Below are 18,394 nucleotides of genomic sequence, written 5' to 3'. Positions count from 1 at the left end.
CGCTTTTATAAAGTTAGGGATTGTTTATAAATTATGCAACCCAAAATATATTAAAAAAACAGAAGTAGGACATATTAGGCTCTTTTAATTTATATATTATTGATTAAAATTAAAATATGCACATATTAGCAGGGTTGCATGGTTTTAACCATTGGTTTAAACCATGGTTTAAACCAATTAAAAAATGTTGGTTTAAACCAAATTAATGTTTTTTTAAAAAGATTTGAACTTACAACAGGAAACTTAAACATGGTTATGTTAACAACTATAACTAATCTTCAATATAGATATTTTTTTTAAATCCATGATTTTTGTTTCTGTTTTTTCATAGAATAGAGTCCTCACTGTTCTTATAGAACAGAGTAGTAATAAATTAGTAATAACACTTATTTATCTGTTTTCTTCTACAGGCTGTTTCTCCTTCAATAGGTTCATCAAGAAGAATTGCTTCCTGATGAACTTATTTCAAAACTTCCTGATGAACTTATTTCATCAGGAAGTTTTCTTAATAATATATATATGTATATGTATGTGTGTGTGTGTATATATATATATATATATATATATATATATATATATATATATATATGTATATATATATATATATATGTATATATATATATATCGTTAAGAAAACTTAACAATATATATATATATATATATATATATATATATATATATATATATATATATATATATATATATATATGTATATATATGCAACCCTTGGAATTATGAAATTTGAGGTCGGCAATAATTTGCCGACCTCAATCTTTTAGAGGTCGGCATCAGGTCGGCAAAAATTATTTGATACAAAGGTCTGACCATAAAACATAAAAATGAGGTCGGCAATTTTTTGCCGACCTCAAATACTTTCAGGCCGGCAGTTAGGTCGGCATTGCCGAATGCCGACCCTTATTCGGAGGGTTGTATATGTGTGTGTATATATATATATATATATATATATATTTATATGTTTAGCAAAACTATAAGTAGTTCTAACATAATTGATTGATACCACAAAAAATGTCTCAAAAAACTGGGCGCAAAGCAAATGTGATATGATTTGGTTAAAATATACACGAATGACTGTTCCAGAAAGAAAGGGGTGTAGAGCAGGTGTAGAGTAATGCGTGTAGAAAAGAAATGGAAGGTCAAATTCAAAGGATGCATAAACATATAAAAAAGTGCAAGCAATCACAACTCCATGAAATTATGGAGTCAATGGAAGATCAACAACTTCTTGAATGTAGTTAAATTACTGCATTGCCATTTTAAATTTTAAACTTTCCCTAAATTGTAAACATATATATTTAAATTATCACGTATAGACATATTAACTTAGAATAATTCAATAAACTGCAATTTCATTTTAAAGGTAACTCACCATCATCATCACAACAACAAATGAAAAGGTCTCAGCCCAATTCAACATCAGCTGATAAATATTTGAAAATTGATAAGTTTTTCACCATACAAGCCTCAAAGAGAAAGATTTATTTGATCTGCAACTTGGTAGATTTATGTACAGTACAAACTCTAGCTTCAGAACAGTTGAACACAAAGAATTTAAAAAATTTATCAATATGCTTCATTCAGGATACACTCTCCCTAATAGAACTCAAATTGGAGAAGAAATATTAGATAGGGTTTACACAGAAGAAATTAAAAAATGTAATGTATTGAATGGGAAAATTGTAGCCATGTCTTTAGATGGCTGGAGTAATGTACATAATGAACCTACAGTTTGTATCTCTGTAATTACAGATAAAATTAACATTTTAGTAGAAACAATCAACACTTCTGGTCATTCACATACTGGTGAATATCTTACACAATTAGCAAGAGAAGCAATAGATTCTGTAAGATGTAAATTTGGATGCACAGTAAAAAGCTTTGTGACTGACAATGCAGCTAATATGAAATCAATGAGACAAGTACTGTCATCTGAAAAAGATATTATCATAACTTATGGGTGTGCTGCTCATATGCTAAATCTTTTAGCAAATGATCTTAACATTGAAAATGTGAGCAAGCATGTTACACAAATAATAAAATATATAAGAAATAATCATCAAGCTGGAGCAATTTATAAATTAAGCGGAGGATCAAAATTGCCACTTCCTACTGAAACTCGCTGGAATTCTGTATGTGATTCACTTGAAAAATATGTCAACAACTGGAGCATCATTTTCACAACGTTTGAAAAAAATAAAGACTTAGATCCCATGATTGGTAAAAAAGTAAGTGATATACAGATAAAACGAAACACAGAAGATTTATTAAAAATATTAAAACCAATTGCAGTAGCTCTAGATAAGTTGCAAAGAGATCAAACAAAATAAATGACACTGTTGAAATTTTTAAAGATTTGATAAACAGTTTATCATTTTTAACAAACGAAAAAAAAAAAAAATTGAATCTAGATACCTTCAGACTGTCAGTGATGCTCAATTCCTGCAAACACAATAGATCCTATATATATGTATATGTATGTGTGTGTGTGTATATATATATATATATATATATATATATATATATATATATATATATATATATATATATATATATATATATTTTTTAGATTTTATGTAATTTTTTCTGAAAATGAAAATGAAGCTGCCATGAATTTCGCAGATAAAGAGTTCAAGAATTTGTTACCAATAATATTCAAATTAAAAGCCAAATCTGCTCCATTTGATAAAAGCTATTTGTATAGTGAATCTGTTTTAAAAAATATAATACCAACAGAATGGTGGAAATCTCTAAAAATAGTGGATTGTAACATAATGGATACTGAAGGTTTATAAAATGCACCAGCTTCTAGTGGTGGAATTTTTTCAACTTTTGGCCTTGTTCATTCTAAGTTAAGAAACCAATTGGGGGTAGAAAAAGCAGCAAAGCTTGTATTTATATAAAGAACATTAAACAATGATGTATTGAATAACTTTGATGAAATATTACAGTAATATTGATAATGAATATAGTTTACTCAAATAAAATGTGTTATGCTTTTTTTTAATTTAAAAGGATAACTAAATACGGCATTATTTAATAAAAATCTAATTTTAACCAAAAAAAATCATGGTTTTTTTTTTTTTTTTTTTAAAACCGATGGTTTTTTTTTTCTTTCAAAAAAACTGGTTTTTTTGCAACCCTGCATATTAGAGATATGCGCTAATTTAATGTTTTAATTATATTAAGACTCTGCGAAGGAAAACTTTTGATCTGTTTTGTTTTGTTTATTGTGAAAGTTTGCATTTCATAATTTATGGGTAATCTCTTTCGTAAAACGCTTTAAAAATAACTTTCATTGATTGTTTAATAAATGAACAAGTTTTATTTAAATTACTAAAAAGTGAAATTAAATTATTGAAAAGAAAAAAATATTTTTAAGTTGTATCAACATTTTTTTCAAAAACCTGCAAAAAAAAAATTATTAAAAAAAATAAAGTAGTCCTTTTAAAATAGTATATTTTAATCATTTCATGCTTTGATTAGTAAGTCAAGTTTAAAAAAATCTTTTAAACAATTCTTTGTAAAAATAGAAAAAATAATATTTTAAAAGACTTTAAAAAAGACATGGAAAAATAGTTTCAAACATTTAAATTTAGCATAAAAATCGTTTTAAAAGGTGTCAAACAATTCAGACTAATTTTTTCACTATAGCTTAGGTTAAACTCAGAACCTATTATATTCAAACAATTTCACACTTTATTTTAAAGTTCTTTAGAAACTGACTGCATAACATTAAACTTTTTGTCTTATAACTGTAATCTTTCCATTAATTTACTCTGAAGTATTTTCAAAAGCTTTATTGAGTCCAATATATCTTCACAATGCTATTCTGCAATTATTCTTATTTTTGCAACACTATTAAAGATCTTTATAGCTTTCTTTGCTACTGTCATGCCATTATATCAGGTGCTCACATTATATCACCAACTGCTCACATTATATCACCAACTGATTTAAGACCCATATTCAAAATTTGACAAGACTTGCTCAGTAGGATTTCTATGAAATGATAAGGAGTAATGTGAGCAGCACACAAATAGATCAAGAAATAAAAAAGCGAAATCATAGATAATTTAACACTCATGTAGATCACTCTGTTGTCAGGACAGATAAACAAAACTTGCTAATAAAACTCCGATATTTTTTCTGGTATATCATTAACCAGTGACACAGATGGAATCATACTGAACCGTGTGAAGTCATGATCACTAACCTGAAACAACATTTTTCCATGAACAAGAACCTGGTAACCTCACTTGGCCAATGCTACTAGACATGAAGGTACTTTAATTTGATGCTTGCCATCTGCACAAACCAGTATAGATACATCCCATGTTTTCAAAGCAAACTCACATTGATAGCAAAATATACAAGCTGCATAATGAGAATCAGGGCGTTGTTTACGCCATTGTCTTTGCTGTAACATTCTTTTCACATTCAAAATCCTTGTGTACCTCCACAAAGTTTTTGTTTCTTTTCTAGCTGGCATAAACAGCAATTGGATATATGATTTAGATGGAAGAGGGGAATCATTAGATAGTTTGGCTGCAATTTGATCTTAGAAATTTCTAACTGAAACTGAAACTGCTTTTGCTAAATGCACAACTTGAGAATGTCGCCAATCATCTACAGCAGTACCAATGTCTTCTTAAAGAAATTCATTTGCTTTAACCCAAAAAGTAAGAAATTGTGTGTGCCTACCAGAATAAAGTTCATGAAAATCGTATATCAGGATCTTTAAGTTCAAAAAATATATCTACTTGATTATCAACTTTGGCTTGGGATAATGTGTCAACAGTTGAAACATCATCAGCTAGATCTTTGTACATATGTCTTAAAATACTTTTCTTAACAGAGGGAGTAATCAGACCATATTTAAAAGCACTCTTTCGCATAGCTTTCTAGTGATATTTGGAAACTTATAGTTTAATTGTTTCAATTAAGGGTTGGCTAGAATGAAGAGCAGAATTAATATCTATAGCAATGTATGCCAAATCCACTGTAGGTTACATAAGTTACTTCCTGGGAAAATAAGTTACTAATATAGTAGGTAATTTTAAAACTATTTTTTTACTTCTTCTATATACTCATATCTTTGATGATGATCATTTGAAAGAAGGTCTAATTCTTCTAATAAATAGATTTGATCAATTTCTCCACTGGTTATTATATCTGACAGATCAGTGATATCTTCAGATGGTGTGTGTCGCGCTGGAATGCACATTATATTCAGTAAGTTGCTTATACATCGGACTTGTTCATTTGCATGATGATTTATAAGAACTTGGCTTCTTTTAGATTTTATAGGATTGCAGTATTTTTAAAGCTTTTGAGTCAGCATATCAACTTCTTGGTTAAAAGGTTTCCATTCTGGATTATTCCAAAAACCAGTTTGAAGAATACCAAACAATCTTGAATGTGAATTTAAAAAATCTACAGAGAGTGATGATACATATCTCTTTCTATGATTATATCATTCAGGTTTATTATAATTAGTAAAGTAATAAAATACTATTGGTAACCCACAATATGGCTTAGCAAACTTTTCATAATGCCCATCAATATACCATAATACATCTCGTAAAATATTTATTGTGTTAAAACCCATATTTGAACTTATTTCTGAAAACATTTAAATTCACTCTTTACGATACATTTTATTAATGAACTATATAACACATCTTTTTTATTGCATGGATTATTGAGTTCTGGAATTGTTCTTGTTGAAAGGATTTTTGAATTACAACCATCACATCAAAAGCATTTTTATTTGTATTTGTAACATTGCTTTCACTTTCGTTCCTATAGAGAAAAAAAAAAGCAAGTTATACTTTTTTATTATTTGTGCTATTACCATTTTATAGTTTTCACATATGGGTAATTCCATGTCAAATCAGCAGAAAAAAACAAAAAATGTCAAAAAATGTTTTGGATTTTGCTAATTTTTCTATATGTTATAGGGTTTATGAAAATTGAGAAAACCTAAAAATTGGAACCTCCAACCCCTTATGGTTCTTGAGATATTCAGGATTCAACTTATTTATGCTGACTCAGCTTTTTTGCAAAATACTTTTTTGTTGTTAAACACCAATATTTTATGAACCAAATGAGGTATCATCCTGAAATTTTGTACATAGACAATCTTCCACATGGTGGATACAAATTTCAAATTGAAAATATTTTTGACCACCATAATTACATGTAAATTAGATAATAAAGGCATATATTTTGGGGTATTTTGACAGTCAAAATGGCAAAGTCGCCTTGATAATTTAATAATTTTTGAGGCATTGTTATAACTTACAATATAGGTATCAAACATCACTATAAATAAAAAATATATTACTGCATTTTCAACTTTTCTAAATGCAGCCTTTTAAGTAAAGTTTATATATTTTATATATTTATTGCTAACTTATTTATGACAATTATTGAATATAATGAAATTAATATCTTAATTTTATGTTGTAAAAAGATATTGTTAAAGTCGTTTTGAGAGCAATAATAAATTTATACTCAATCTTTTTTTTTTTTCTACCTGGGGAGGGCGCATGGTCTAAAGGGGTGGGGGCTATTACCACCACCACCACCCCTTCCCTTTTTTTTTTTTTTTTTTTTTTGTTAAAAACATAAAGACAAGTGACTAGGAGAACTTTGTAGCCAAATTGTGCCAATTACACATACTCACATAAATCTTAATTAAATTTGAAAAAATAACATACAAATATAAAAATAATAATGCATTAGAAATTTTTCTCTAAATCTTTATTATTTTTTTCAATAATTTTTTCTAACTCAGTTTCTGAAATTTTATATATGCAACCGTTTGTTGTAGATGGTGGATCAATGGTGCATAAAACATAATTTGATGGGACCCAACACATATCTTCTATGCTGGCCAAAAAAAACTTGGGCTAAGACCATGTGGATGCATAAGTTGAATTTTATAATCTCCTTCTCTTTCATCTTTTTTGGTTATAATTCCAATCCACCAAAAATTGTCATAGGGGAAAGTACGCCACCCTTGATCCTAAAATCCAGGGGGAAAAAAACTAAACAAAAATTTATGAATGACAAAATTATAAAACTATTTTAGAGTTTTCTATATTTATGGTTCTAATAAACTTTAAGAAAGTATATACATTTTTTTTATAGTTAATTTTAGTTTTACAATTATTATTAATTTAGGAGAATGTTATTAACATAATGCACCCTAAGGGTGCATGCTTTCCCCTACTTGCAAGCTAGATAATCCATATGATTATAAATAACCTGCACACAACTAGCTCATTTGGTATCTGCACAAGCTTAAATGTCTGAACATCAGTTTGTTGACTCTTTTTTAAAGAAATTGTATATTTATTAATTGGTATAAAATGGTGGAAGCATCTTATTCCTGGCAAGGTTTTTTCAATAGTAAACCTTGGTTGTAATGATGATCGAACTTTGTTTATTTCTGTTTTATTAACCAAAACGAATTGAATGTTTTTTATATTGGTTACACAAAATTCAAACATCTTATCTACATCTAAAATCTGCCCAGTTATTGTCCTTTTTAAACTGACTTACCAGATTTACCATGGATTGTGGCAAAAAAGAAACCATTCAGCATCAATATCAAAGTCTTCTTTGTGATGGCAAAGATTAATAAAGTTCTTAAAGTTTTTATATTGTGCTGCATATCCATCAGTGAAGTATTTAATATTACTAATTTGTAGAATGTTTGCTTTAAGGTAATTGATAATGAGCTGTTGTATTTTATATACAAAGTATACATCATACTCAACATCATCAGAAAGAGAGCAAAATGACTTAGATATCAGTTTACCATTTGATTCATAATATATAATAATAGGTTGAAGTGTACATTTTGGTTTATTCTAGTGGTAACTTTGCACCTCATCCAATATTATACACTCATTGTGATTTAATAACTCTTTACAGTCTTTAAGGTACATGGCCTGACAATTTGCTTATCTATTGTTAGTTTATCTATTTTATTGCATATAAGGTCAATTACATCTTTAATATTGATTTTTTATTTGATCAGTTTAGTTCTATCTGTACCATGCAATTGGTTAATTGCTATTTCTTTGTCAATATTGTCAAATTTTACTCTTAAGAATTCTTTTAAAGCAGTGATACCAGAACATAGCAGACATCGATGTAACATGCACTCTGCATTATCCCGATAGCAAACAATCATTTCCATTAACTCTCTATAGTCTTTGTCAATTTTAAGAGCATCAGTTAACAACTTAACATTCTGATAATAGATACAGACACAAACACTGTAAGCGCCAGACGAGTTTGTTGTTACACACCATTTTGGGTAAAGGCTGCAAAATTTTGAAAATCCAACATTTAAATTAGAGTGTACAGATTTAAACGCTACATGAAGTTCTTTTAAATTAATCAAAATTAGTCATTTTTGCATGTGTTGCCTGTACCCTATACTGACAAAATCTTTTTTTCCAGGCATCATTAGAGTGTACTTGACACTTTGATAAAAGCTATAAACTAGATCAATGGTTTCATTAAAGCAACTTTCCTTTTTTTGATGATGTTTATACAAAATTCCATGTATTTTTTAGCTTTTCTAGCCTCTCATATAAGGTAAATAGATACATTAAAAAGTTCTGCAGATTTTGGGAGTGACCATGATTCTGGAGTTAATGTTGATATCTGTACTTTTGCAGAGTATAATGTCACATTTTTTAGTTTATCTTTTAATTCATTTAGAAGTAAGTTTAGATCATCAACTTTATGGTTATTAACTGAAGAAGTTAGTGGTGTACAAGATGGCATCAATCTAATCATAGGATCAATATTGTTATTAGTTTATTTTGTTTGTTGTTGCTTCAGTTATTTGATTAAGTTTTCTTTTGGCAGCTGGTAACTGTTGGTATTTTGCCACTGATTTAAGCTTAATAGGTGACACACCTATGGATTCAAGACTTTCATTGACAGATGCATGTTGTTCATTTTCAGACTCAACCTTCCTATAGCATTGATCATTTGATTCTAATTTTTTATTTATACTCTGTACCCTCTTGTAACAACTACAGCATAATTTCAACCCAGGTACAACAAGAATATCTAGTGTTTTAAGAGTTATTGCCATTGATAACAATATCTTCACATTTCCTATATAAAAAAAGAAACAATCATATTAGTATATTTACTAATTTATAAAATAATTATATTTTAAATTTATAAAAATATTTACATTTTCTTCTTAAAAAAGTATTTAATTGTCTTATTATTTCTTTAGTTTATTTAATTACTATTTAAATCACTCTAATCATCAAAATATTATCAAAATTGCCTTTTACATTTTTCTTTTGATTTCCATGTTTTTTAAATTGATTACAGCATTTCTAAAATTTTCTTTCAAATGCAACTCCAAAGTGTTCTCTATGATAATAGCAAACTATTATAAACAATTTTCCATAACCAAATAAACCAGCTTTCCATAATAACTCATGTTTTTCATCACTTAAAAATGTTAATAGGTCTAAAAGACTTTGTTTTCTTGTTAAACCTTGCTTGTGATAGCCAACATTACATTCTTTTTTTTTGTTTTTTTTTTTGTTAATTCACCTGCTCAAGGTCGTGAAGGCCACTACAGATAAGGAGGCTACTTAATTGTGGTTATAACCCTCTCTCAACTCTATATCTCCGAAACACAAACCTTGAGGATCAAGGCCGCTGCGTGGAGAAACAAGTTGATTTTAATCCAATAGATATAATTGAATGTGCCATATTATATGACTTTCTCTTATACATGATTAAGGGGTAACTAATTTGTATTTTATTTACAGTTCATATAGTAATCATTTAACATTTATTAATTAGCTAAGTAAATATAAAAATTCTGCAAAGTAACAATACTAATATTTACTAATATTTAGAAACTAATATTTACAACATGAAATCAAAAGCAATAATATAATAATGAGGAAATAAAACGTTTCATTTATAAAAGAAAAAAAAAATGTCTTTTATAAATAGAGTCTTTTACAAAAAATGTCTTTTATAAATGCATTTGGATTACAGCCTAGTAAAGTTTCTATACTTAAAAAAATGTTGGTCTTTTACAAAAAAATTAGATTCAATAAATAAAAATTTTATTTCTAATTATTGTTCCATAAGGCTTCCAAAAAAGCTTAAAAGAAAATTTTTAAGAAAACAAAATTTTCAATTTTGGAAAAACATTTAATTTGGAAAATATAACTTTTTTTTTTTGGTGGGGGGAGGGGAGGAGGAAGGAAAAAGTCCAATGGACTGACCCCCCCCCCCTCCCTCTCCATACTTTAAGCCTATTCTAGGCACAAAAAAATAAAAATAAATTGTAAATTTATTATTGCACTGAAAAGACTTTAAAAATATCTTTTTACAGCAAAAAATTGAGATATTAATTTCATTATATTCAATAATTAATTGTCATAAATAAGTAAGCAATAAATTTTATGCTGACTCAGCATAAAATTTATATAAAATATATACCCTTAACTTAAAAGGCTGCATTTAGAAAAGTTGAAAAATGCAGTAATATATTTTTTATTTATAAAGATGTTTGATACCTATATTGTAAGTTATAACAATGCCTCAAAAATTATTAAATTATCAAGGTGACTTCACCATTTTGACTGTTGAAATACCCTAAAATATATGCCTTTATTATCTAATTTACATGTAATTATGGTGGTCAAAAATATTTTCAATTTGAAATTTGTATTCGCCATGTGGAAGATTGTCTATGTATAAAAATTTCAGGATGATACCTCATCTGGTTCGTAAAAAATTGGTATTTAACAACAAAAAAGTATTTTGCAAAAAATGCTGAGTCAGCATAAATAAGAAAATTGAATCCAGAATATTTCAAGAACCGTAAGGGGTTGGAGGTTCCGATTTTCAGATTTTCTCAATTTTCATAAACCTTATAACATATAGAAAAATTAGCAAAATCTAAAACATGGGGTGACACGAGCCTGCTGATTTGACATGGAATTACCCATATATTATATATGTCTATCTAATATATATATATATATATATATAATATATATATATATATATATATATATATATATATATATATATATATATATATATATATTTAAACATTTTTAAAAAGTATTCTACACAATAGAGTGCTCAATGTTCTTAAAAGAACAGAGCAATTATATATTAGTAGAAAATCACTTAAAAATTTTTTCCATTCAAATTCAATTCAGATTTCTGATGAATCTTTGTTGATGAAACACAGTGTCAAATGGAAAAAATTTTTGTTAAGTGATTTTCTACTAATATATATATATATATATATATATATATATATATATATATATATATATATATATTTATATTTATATATATATATATGTATATATATATGTGTGTGTGTGCGTGCGTGTGCGTGTGTGTTTGTTTGTGTCTGTTAAAATCTAATAGGTGGTTCATTTGTCTATTTAGTTTAAATAGAAAATATGTACCACTAAATAAATATTAACATATTAAAATTGACTTACTGAAACCATCCACTGAGTAGAGGTTTTCTGGAGATATTCTTACTTTGCACTTTTCCAGAAAATGGTTGGATAAATGAAAATTAATTTCATTGGAAGAGCTTACAATCATATCATACGACCTTTATACAGTTAATTTTTCATAGTCTACACAAAATATTTTCCAACATGCAAATGTTTCTCCACAGTTGGAGTCATGTATGCAGCAATTCACAAGAGTACTTTCATATTCTTACCGCTCAACTTTTACTTTTGAAGTTTTTTAAAAAAATTGAAAAAATACGCAAAAAACAAATAATGGACAAAATCATATTATTTTAAAATATGAGGCTGCCAGGAAAAGGAAATAACTTTAAAATTATGTCATTTGATAGTATGTTATGTGTTGTACATGGTGACAAAATACAACAAGTCTAAACAAATGTTTACAAAATGACAGATACAAACGGCACTCTTAGTTACAAATACAAATGGCACTCTTAGTTGGAAAAAATATTAAAAACTTAAAACTTCAACCCTGATTTTCTCAGTTTGACTTGTGGCACCCTTGATCTGGGTGTATGATATGTTAATATGTATTAATGTATCAATCTTTTGTTAAACTAAATGTAATACAAAAAGTAATTAAAAATAGATTAAGGCATAAAAATCAAATTAAAAAAAGAATTAAAAGATATAATGATTAAACTATGATGGAAGAATTAAATAACAAAATGGTGATGTTCATCATGACTGAAGTTTTATTTTATTATATTTATAATGCCTTGATTCAAAATTACTTTCATAAAATACTGATAGTAACTATGACAACCAATACTTATACACAATTTAGTCAGTAAATATTACCTTTAGTAATGGACATAACTTATTTTCATAAAATGATTTCATTGATGTCTTTATAGAAACAAAGAAATCTTTTTTTAAACATTCTTTCATAATAATTTAGAAAAAAACATTGAGAGAAATCTATAAGATCAAAACTGCATTTTGAAAATCATTCAATATGCTAAAAGTATCTATGCTAAAAACATTTCTGTAATTCATAAAATATTTATTTGTACTTGATTTATTATTAAAAATATCAAACAAGAATCCCAGCAAGCTTTACAATTTACTTCATTGGTATAAAAAATGTTTCCAATAAAATAAATAAAAATTGTAAATTTAAAAGAACATTAAAGATAAATGTTGTTATGACAACAACATTTAATACAAACAAAAAAAATCTTGAAGGTGATGAAAAACAGGAAAAAAAGTCAATTGAACCTTTAAACAGTGTGCTAATCCTCCAAAGCAGCTCTCTTTTTGACAAATGTTTATAAATAATGATTTTCTGTAATGCCCATGAAAATCATTAGCCTCAAAATTATTGACTTGCAAATCATGGCATGCCACCTCAACATATGTGTGTTTCATTGCACATGACAAACTTTAAGTCATAACTGTAAGTCATCTTTTATTTAACTTAGAGGAATAAAACTTCTTTATAAAAATATGTAACTTCATCATTACTTTCACTACATCATGCTGAACTTGAAAGCAGAATTAAACATGCAGAAAGAAACACAAACAAGTTGAATGGGCTTAAATGCAACATAAAAACTAAGCTTAAACAGAGCAAACATTTGATCTTGTATAACTATACAAAGAAGAGTATTATACAGAAAATACAGAGGATAGAATAAATACAAACAATTTAATAAAATTAAAACAAAAAAGCTGACAATTTATAAGAGCTATTTATAAAATATAAATTATATATTTTAAATAAAAAAACATAAATTTTTTCCATACTTATAAATTAAATTGCATACATAAATACAACCCATTGTCAATCTCAAATATTGGTATTTAAAACTATAGCTTTGAGAAACTTAAAGAACTAAGTTTTTATATGCACACTTAAAAAGCTTTTTAATGGGTTAGTGTTTAATTTCCTAAAAATAGAAAATAAATATTTACAATAAAAAAATAATAAACCACTATTACATCACAACTAGCTAGTTCTAACCAATAATTAAATTATAATTAGAACTAACTTATTGTAGCAACCAATTAAAATGGCTGTGAAAAATATTTACAACAAGTTTAAAAAATACAATAAAAAGTCTGAGACAAGTATTCAGAAAACAGGATAGCAAAAATATTAAATTATATTATTTATTATTATTATAAATTATATAAGATACATTTATAAACACAAAATACATAAATGTGTGTGCATGTAAAAACAACAACAACAACAACAATTGCTACTACTACTACTCCTGCTGCGGCTGCTGCTCCTGCTGCTAATACTACTACTACTACTACTACTACTACTACTACTACTACTACTACTACTACTACTACTACTACTACTACTACTACTACTACTACTGCTACTACTACTGCTACTACAACTACTACAACAATAATACTACTACTACAACAGCTACAAGTAGTATTAATACAACAACTACTACTACTCTTTTTACCTATAGGCCAATTAGGCTGCTGCCTAGGGCCTCACAATTTTTTTTTTTTTTTTTTTATGGGGGGGGGGGGGTCAAATTGGGTTTAAAAATGTTTTCTTGGTTTTTAGGAGTTATTAAAAAATATTATTTTCATGATTGCAATGACTACACAAGAACTCCCTCATTTTAATTATTAACAATTTGTTAACTTTGAGTTATTGATATTTTTTAAGCAAGGGCTTCTGTTAAAATGCCACTTTAAAATTTTAGATTTTAAAGTGGCATTTTATCAGAAGCCCTTGCTTAAAAAATATCAATAACTCAAAGTTATGACATCTACAAGTTCATACTATGGAGTTGTTACACTTTTTTAATGTTAATTCAACTCCCCAAGTCAAGCACTACAGTTAAGAAGGCTACTTTAATTGTGGTTACAACTCTCTCTCAACTCTATAACTCCAAAACACTAATTTGACATGGCTGCTGCATAGAGAAACAAGTTGAACATTACCTGAACATTAGTCAAGCTAACAATGCTTTAGTTTTGGTTTTTATTGCTTTTAGCTTAGAGTAATATTTACAAGATTAAAACTAACTGTAGCATATTATTATACTTAAAGTTTTGTCAACCAAGGTGTTTTAAAAAATATCTTAACTATAATAAATTATAGTGAAGAAATAGGATAAAAATTAATACTCCTGATATGGGTGCCATCAGCCGCCAATGTGGTGATATTAGCTGTACTAAAAATGGTAAAATTTCTAGTTTAATTAAACACTTATTTGACCCAATTAGCACTATTTATTTTTTAGGGGATGTGTGGGTGTGCAAAGATTCAAGAAAAATACAATCTCTTATCACCAGTTATAGATTCAAAACACCTGAATAGGCTCCAGGTCTGGTCAGGTTTAGGATCATCGCGTTCATCTTGCTACTGGTATTACGTAACCCAGTACTACCTGCCCCATGCCCTGCTCTCTTGTAAAGTGTGCTTTTCTAGGCAAAGACTAGGAGAAACAAACTCGGACTTAAAAATCCCCTGCCTTGGTGCTCTTGGTTGAGTAAAGGCCAGAGATGGGGTTGAGATAGAAATACTCATCTTAGGCAGATGTTAACTACATCCAGCTGAAATTCCCCTGCCTAGGGGCTCTTGGTTGAGTAAAGGCTAGAGATAGTGTCTCGATAAAATACTCATCTTGGGCAGATGTTAACTGCATCTAGCTACTGTCTTGTAGGAGGCCTTCTAAGAAAACACTTTAGGGGTAAGCAGAATAATTCTATTGACCAGCCTCAAACCCCTTTTTCACCTATTAGGCTGGCATAGATGTAAACCTGTGTTACATTGTTTCCTGCCTAGGATGATGAATGCTAGATCTTCTTGACTCTTCGCATAGATTTTTGCTTTTGTCTCCTCGATAATGGCTATGCGACTCTTCCTGTTATCTCCTAATGAGGATAGAACTTTAAAAACTCAATTTAATGGTACTGAGGCCGGCTGGTAGTAAGGTTTCCCAACTCTGTGGTAGCTCTTAGAGAGGCTGATTCCATCTAAGAATCTCTAAGAGCTTTTAAGAGCTGCAAAATAGCAGAGTATTAACAGTGCCGTGTTATGCATAGATGGTGTCTCTGTTAATGCTTTTGATGTGCATTGCCAAGGCCACATAAGGAGCCCTATGTTACGACTTATTACTGATTAAATTAACATTGCCCACTCTTTTTACTCCTTTGCCAATATTGTTGTTATGGGTGATTTTAATGCTCATCACATTGAATAGTTTGGCTTTAATGCCAATGACCCTGCTGGCATTAAAGCCTATAACTTCTGCATCTCAGAAGTTAGGCTCAACAACATCGTTAACAAAAGTAGGTCTAACATTCCATCTCTCATTCATGGGAGCTTATATTACCTTTCCCAAGGATAAGGCAGAACTATTTGCAAAGAACTTTTCTTCTAATTTGACTCTCAAATCTTATGGCCATTCTCTTCCTTCCATCCAATTAAACAGGTTAACCCATTGTTAGACATTTAAATCACACCAGCTTCCATAGCTAAAGTCATATCTCGATTAAACTCTTTTACAGCTTGTGGTCCAGGCAACATTCCTGTCATAGTCTTACAAAATTGTTTTCCAGAACTCTCTTCAATTCTCTCTAAACTAATTAAGTCTTGTTTTCCTGCTAGCTGAAAAATGAAATCTGTTGTTCCAATTTTCAAAAACTCCAGTGAACATTCTGACCCCTCCAATTATTGTCTGATCAGTCTTCTTTCTGTTATCAGCAAGGTCTTTGAATCTTTGATAAACAAATTTCTCACATCCCATCTTAAGTCAAATAACTTACTGTCAGACAATCAATGCGGTTTTTGATCCTCTCGCTCTACGGCTGACTTCCTAACTACTGTGACTAAAAAATTTTTATCATGCATTAGATGGAGGCGGAGAGGCTAGAGCTATTGTTCTTGACAAATCTAAGGCTTTCCACAAAGTTGGGCATGCTGGTCTTCTCCAAAAGCATGTTTCATATGGTGTATCTGGGTAAGTTTTTGAGATTATCAAATTCTTTCTTTCTAACCGCTTTATTAAAGTCATCCTTGAAGGCCAACACTCTTCTTTATTTCCAGTAATTTCTAGGGTACCTCAAGGTTCTATCCTTGGTCCTGTTTTTTTTCTTAGCTACATTAATGATCTTCCGGACAACCGACAGCTCTTTTTGTTGATGACTCAACTTTATACTCCTGTCTTGACAAAAAGTCTTCTCTTTTCAATCAATTAGAGCAGGCAGCCTATCTTGAATCTGACCTCACTTTTGTAACAGATTGGGGTTCACAGTGGCTTGTAAATTTTAACTCCAAAAAAACTCACTAAGTGCTCTTCTTTACGGCTTTTTGGATTATTGTTTACTACTGACCTTTCATGGAACATACAATCGATTGCTAAATTAGCATCTGCTAAGGTTGCTTCTCATTATTGTGCTTTTTGTGCTTCTCATTATTGTGCATTTGTATGACCCCCTCTATCTAGTAAATATGACCTTCTTTCCAATGCCATAAAGTTGCATCTTAAACTCTTTTCTACAAATACTATCATGGATGCTGCTCAAAGAAGCTATTATCTCCATATTTAGTAATATATTCTTTAAGTTGCCCATCAACAGAATTTTATATTTTCTTTGTCCATTTTAGGACCAAAAATTTTTAAATTGGTCCAATATTTAAATAGATGATAGATTTAAGTATATAAAACGTGGAAATAGAATTATCTCAAATTGTTTATTTTAGTGACTTAGCACATTTCACAGATGGGCTCCTCAAGTAGAATAGCTATTAAATGGACTAAAATACTGATTTTCAAAACATTTGCACTACACTATCAATACTTTACCTACCTCTTGCAATGAGATTTATTTTCAAATGTAATTGGTTTCTACAAAGTGTTGATATATTAAATAAATTGAATTGGCGATAAATAAATCAAATTATTACAGTAAAATCTCTCATATTTATGCATAATGGTATTAACTTAAAAAGTATGGTTGCAATACAAAATATGTAGATAAAAATGAGGGTACATATAATCAATACTGGCGAAAGTTCTGCATTCTGCAAAATAATCAATTTGTATTATATTAGTGAGATATATATATATATATATATATATATATATATATATATATATATATATATATATATATATATATATATACATATATATATATTATATGTATGTATATATATGTATATATATATATTTATTTATTTATATACACATACATATAATATATATATGTATATATATATGTGTGTATATATATATATATATATATATATATATATATATATATATATAAATATATATATATATATATATATATATATGTGTGTATATATATAATATATATATATATACACATACATATAATATATATGTACATATATATATATATATATATATAATATATATATATATATATATATATATATATATATATATATATGTATATATATATATTTATTTATATACACATACATATAATATATATATGTATATATATATATGTATATATATATATATATATATATAAAATATATATATATAAATATATATATATATATAAATATATATATATATATATATATATATATATATATATATATATATATATATATATATATATATATATATATATATATATATATATATATATATATATATATATATATATAGCCCTCGGAATTGGGAAAAATAAGTTTGGCAATTTTATGTTGACTTTAAACTATTAGAGGTCAGCATCAGGTAAGCAAAAAAACTTTCACACAAAGGTTTTACCATAAACATAGAAGCAAGTGATACTTAATACATACATTACTGTTAACAAGTAACAAGTTTACA

General features: G+C 28.0%; 1 protein-coding gene across 7 annotated transcripts in view; it reads right to left on the bottom strand.

Moving 5' to 3' along the window:
* The window catches only part of LOC101235772 (nuclear receptor coactivator 7), a 78,232-nt gene that overhangs the window by 58,836 nt on the left and 1,002 nt on the right, over positions 1–18,394 (bottom strand). Inside the window, exon 1 of one of the 7 annotated variants that reach the window (XM_065796547.1) lies at positions 12,816–13,081. The exons of 5 other annotated variants lie outside the window; for them this stretch is intronic. In XM_065796547.1, coding sequence (XP_065652619.1) covers positions 12,816–12,965 — 150 coding nt within the window. In that variant the 5' untranslated portion in view covers positions 12,966–13,081. Of the gene's footprint in view, positions 1–12,395; positions 12,568–12,815; positions 13,082–18,394 lie in introns of those variants that run through there. One more of the 7 variants, XM_065796551.1, reaches the window with a different exon arrangement.

Source organism: Hydra vulgaris, chromosome 04 (genome assembly GCF_038396675.1).
Source record: "Hydra vulgaris chromosome 04, alternate assembly HydraT2T_AEP".
Lineage (NCBI taxonomy): Eukaryota > Metazoa > Cnidaria > Hydrozoa > Anthoathecata > Hydridae > Hydra > Hydra vulgaris.
Note: the sequence above shows the minus strand (reverse complement) of the source record. Positions and strands in the feature narration are given on the sequence as shown.